Raw genomic sequence first — 3,869 nt, forward strand, 5'->3', positions numbered from 1 at the left:
CTCCCTCTCTCTATTTCCCACTCCCTTTTTCTCTCTCTATTTCTCCCTCCTCTCTCTCTCTCTATTTCCTATTTCTCCCTCCTTTCTCTCTCTCTCTCTCTTTCTCCCTCCTTTCTCTATATCTCTCTCTCTATTTCTCCCTCCCTTTCTCTCTCTATTTCTCCCTCCCTTTCTCCCTCCCTTTCTCTCTCTCTATTTCTCCCTCCCTCCCTCCCTTTCTCTCTCTCTCTCTCTCTCTCTGTCTCTCTCTCTCTCTCTCTCTCAATTTCCCACTCCCTTTCTCTCTCTCTATTTCTCACTCCCTTTCTTTCTCTCTCTCTATTTCTCCCTCTCTTATCCATCCCCCTCCCCTCTCTCTGCGTAGTGAAGATGATGACCGTGCGTGATGATTGACGTACGCCCACACGCACACAGCAAGGAACCTCTTAAATGAATATTCTTAGGCAAATCCCTGAATTTCCTTCAACTCTCTAACCTCCCTCTCAGGTAGTGAAGATGATGATCGTGGTGGTGTGTACGTTTGCAGTGTGCTGGCTGCCGTACCACATCTACTTCCTGCTCCAGCAGTTCCACCCTGACCCCATGCAGCTATTTGAGTGGCGCTACATCCAGCAGGTCTACCTGGCTGTCATGTGGTTGGCCATGAGCTCCACCATGTACAACCCTATCATCTACTGCTGTCTCAATGACAGGTGGGATTACCTCCATACACAGACATCCACACACCGTTCTGTGGGTGGCTATGAGCTGTTCCCATTTGTCTCTCTGTTCCTCTGTCTGTCTCTATACGTATATGTATCCCTCTCTAGGTTCAGAGCAGGCTTTCAGCAGGTGTTCTTTTGGTGTCCGTGTGTTCCTGCAGGCTCCTACGAGGGACTGGAACTCAAGTCCACCAGCTACCTACAAACTCAGGTGTGTGTGTGTGTGTGTTTCAAGTCCATGTACTTTGTATATGCATGAATGTGTGTATAAACTTTGTCTACTTTATCTCGGTTTCCAGGTGAGTGTGTACCGAGCCAGCCGGACGGAGACCAGTGTGTCGACGGTTCTGCAGCCCACTGAGGAGGAGTGCTGTGGGGCCGAGCTGCCAGCTAGCACCCCTTTCAGCCAGACAACTCTGGAGCTCACTTCCATGGACTCACAATCAGCCCCAAACACCCCCGACAGCCCTGTTTTTTTGCGGCCGACGCAACATGGATTAGTAGCTCAATAAACGCCTAACTGGACTGGTGTCTGAAACATTTCTGCAGGTATATGTGCATTAGTACGGTACCAACTAGTTCACCAAGAAGTATTAAACAGGACTAGCGTTGAGAGCGCGTCTGTAGGCAGACGTGGTTTTGGTGGACTACGACCTGCAGTTCTATTATTCTTGTCTAGTATACCTGACCAGGCCAAGTGGGGAACACATTAAGGATTCTTTCCATCATTCACCACACCGTCCCTGTGTACCCCCTGCCTCACCCCCCCTGCATTCCAGAACCATAGGGCTGTGTTTGGAACACTCAGACCGCCACGTCCCTCAGCAACAACAGCAGCCACGGGTCTCTCGCTAAGAAAACACTGATGATTGTGTGTGCGCGTGCGTGTGTGTGTGTGTGTGTGTGTGTGTGAACAGTGTCAGGCAGGGTGTGTGCCTGCCTGCATTTGTTTCTTCGTGCAAGTGCGTGTTGTGTGTGTGTGTGTGTGTGTGTGTGTGCGTGGGTTCGTTTGTGCAAGCGTGTGTGTGTGTGGATTTCTGCGAGGTGATGTGTGCTGGCCCAGCACTTGTTGTCAGGGATTGCTGCTCAAAGCCGACAATGTGCGGAGCAGTACTCTGTCTGTCTGGTCAGAGCACAGGGCAGATACACTACATGGCCAAAAGTATGTGGACACCTGCTCGTCGAACATCTCATTCCAATATCATGGGCATTAATATGGAGCTGTTCCCCCCTTTGCTGCTATAACATCCTCCGCTCTTCTGGGAAGGCTTTCCACTAGATGTTGGAACATTGCTGCTATAACAGCCTCCGCTCTTTTGGGAAGGCTTTCCACTAGATGTTGAAACATTGCTGTGGGGACTTGCTTCCATTCAGCCACAAGAGCATTAGTGAGGTCGGGCACTGATGTTGGGAAATTAGGCCTGGCTCGCAGTCGGAGCTCCGATTCATCCCAAAGGTGTTCGATGGGGTTGAGGTCAGGGCTCTGTGCATGCCAGTCAAGTTCTTTTCACACCGATCTCGATCACCATTTCTGTATGGACCTCGCTTTGTGCAGGGGGGCATTTTCATGCTAAAACAGGAATGGGCCTTCCCCAAACTGTTGCCACAAAGTTGGAAGCACAGAATCATCTAGAATGTCATTGTATGCTGTAGCGTTAAGATTTCACATCACAGGAACTAAGGGGCCTAGTCCTAACCATGAATTAAAAAGCCCTGGACCATAACTCCACTGTGGATTTGTCCATCAGACTGCCAGATGCAAGACTCCTAGTCCAGGACCATTTAAGAATGGTCTTTGAATTTTTTATTTATTTATCCATTATTTTACCAGGTAAGTTGACTGAGAACACATTCTCATTTACAGCAACGACCTGGGGAATAGTTACAGGGGAGAGGATGGGGATGTATGAGCCAATTGTAAACTGGGGATTATTAGGTGACCATGATGGTTTGAGGGACAGATTGGGAATTTAGCCAGGACACCAGGGTTAACACCCCTACGATAAGTGCCATGGGATCTTTAATGACCTCAGAGAGTCAGGACACCCGTTTACCATCCCATCCGAGAGACAGCACTCTACACAGGGCAGTGTCCCCAATCACTGCCCTGGGGTATTGGGATATATATATATATTTTTTTAGACCAGTGGAAAGAGTGCCTCCTACTGGCCCTCCAACACCACTTCCAGCAGCATCTGGTCTCCCATCCAAGGACTGACCAGGACCAACCCTGCTTAGCTTCAGAAGCAAGCCAGCAGTGGTATGCAGGGTGGTATGCTGCATGAGTAGGTAATGGTCAACTATGTTGAATGCCTTGGAAAGGTCTACAAATAGGGGAGCACAATGTTTTTTATGATCTTGGCAATTTAACACATAATCTAAAACAAGCATGAATTGAGAGTCAGGTGAACTACTGCTCTGTGGTCTGGGGAAATGCAACAGCAAGTGACATTAGGAGGCTGCAGATTGCACAGAACAACGCTGCAAGGATTGTTTTAAGGTGGAGATATGGTTCTTCTGTTGCAGTCATGCGCAATGCTCTTGGTTGGTCATCAATCAACAAGATAGTTGAAAGAAACATGCTTATTTTATTTCATAATATACACCATTTAAAACGGCCAAACTCTATTCACAACAGTATTCAGTTGGTAAGAGACAGTCCTTCAGTCAATACTAGGAATAGATTGTCCAGACAGAAAAGGGAAATGGGCAAAATAACATTTCGCTTTAGAGCAGTAAAAGAAATTGAATAATTGATCTGAGCAAACCAGAAACCTTTCAATATATAGATTCCAACAATAACATCATTTCAATATAACACACAGGAAACACATAGGAAAGCTGTGCTGGACTGTGGTCGATGAAGAATCAATCTGTCTTTTTAGACTGTTAGAGTATTTATTTGGTCAATATGTCCGTGTATTATGTCTGTTTGTAACAGTGAAAATGTGATCGTATTATAAATTATATTTTAATGTTTAAGGACTCTTGGAAGATTAGTCCCAATGAGGACTAAAAGAGATCCTAATAAAATCTAAATCTAAAACAAGCATAGTGGCTGAAACAGTGCTGTGTTCCACATCTAAAACCAGACCGGTGCATATTTAGAATAGAATTAGAAGTAAAAAAACTTGGAGATTTGGACGGTAATTATCTAAGTCAGAAGGA

General features: G+C 46.3%; 1 protein-coding gene across 1 annotated transcript in view; it reads left to right on the top strand.

Annotated features, from left to right (window-relative positions):
- The window catches only part of LOC112230556 (substance-P receptor-like), a 24,281-nt gene extending 22,689 nt beyond the window's left edge, over positions 1-1,592 (top strand). The window contains exons 5-7 of the mRNA XM_042311568.1: positions 487-692; positions 810-912; positions 1,001-1,592. Coding sequence (XP_042167502.1) covers positions 487-692; positions 810-912; positions 1,001-1,213 — 522 coding nt within the window. The 3' untranslated portion in view covers positions 1,214-1,592. The remainder of the gene's footprint in view (positions 1-486; positions 693-809; positions 913-1,000) is intronic.
- The last annotated feature ends 2,277 nt before the right edge of the window (positions 1,593-3,869 follow it).

The sequence above is a fragment of the Oncorhynchus tshawytscha genome, linkage group LG33 (assembly GCF_018296145.1).
Source record: "Oncorhynchus tshawytscha isolate Ot180627B linkage group LG33, Otsh_v2.0, whole genome shotgun sequence".
In the NCBI taxonomy this organism is placed as follows: domain Eukaryota; kingdom Metazoa; phylum Chordata; class Actinopteri; order Salmoniformes; family Salmonidae; genus Oncorhynchus; species Oncorhynchus tshawytscha.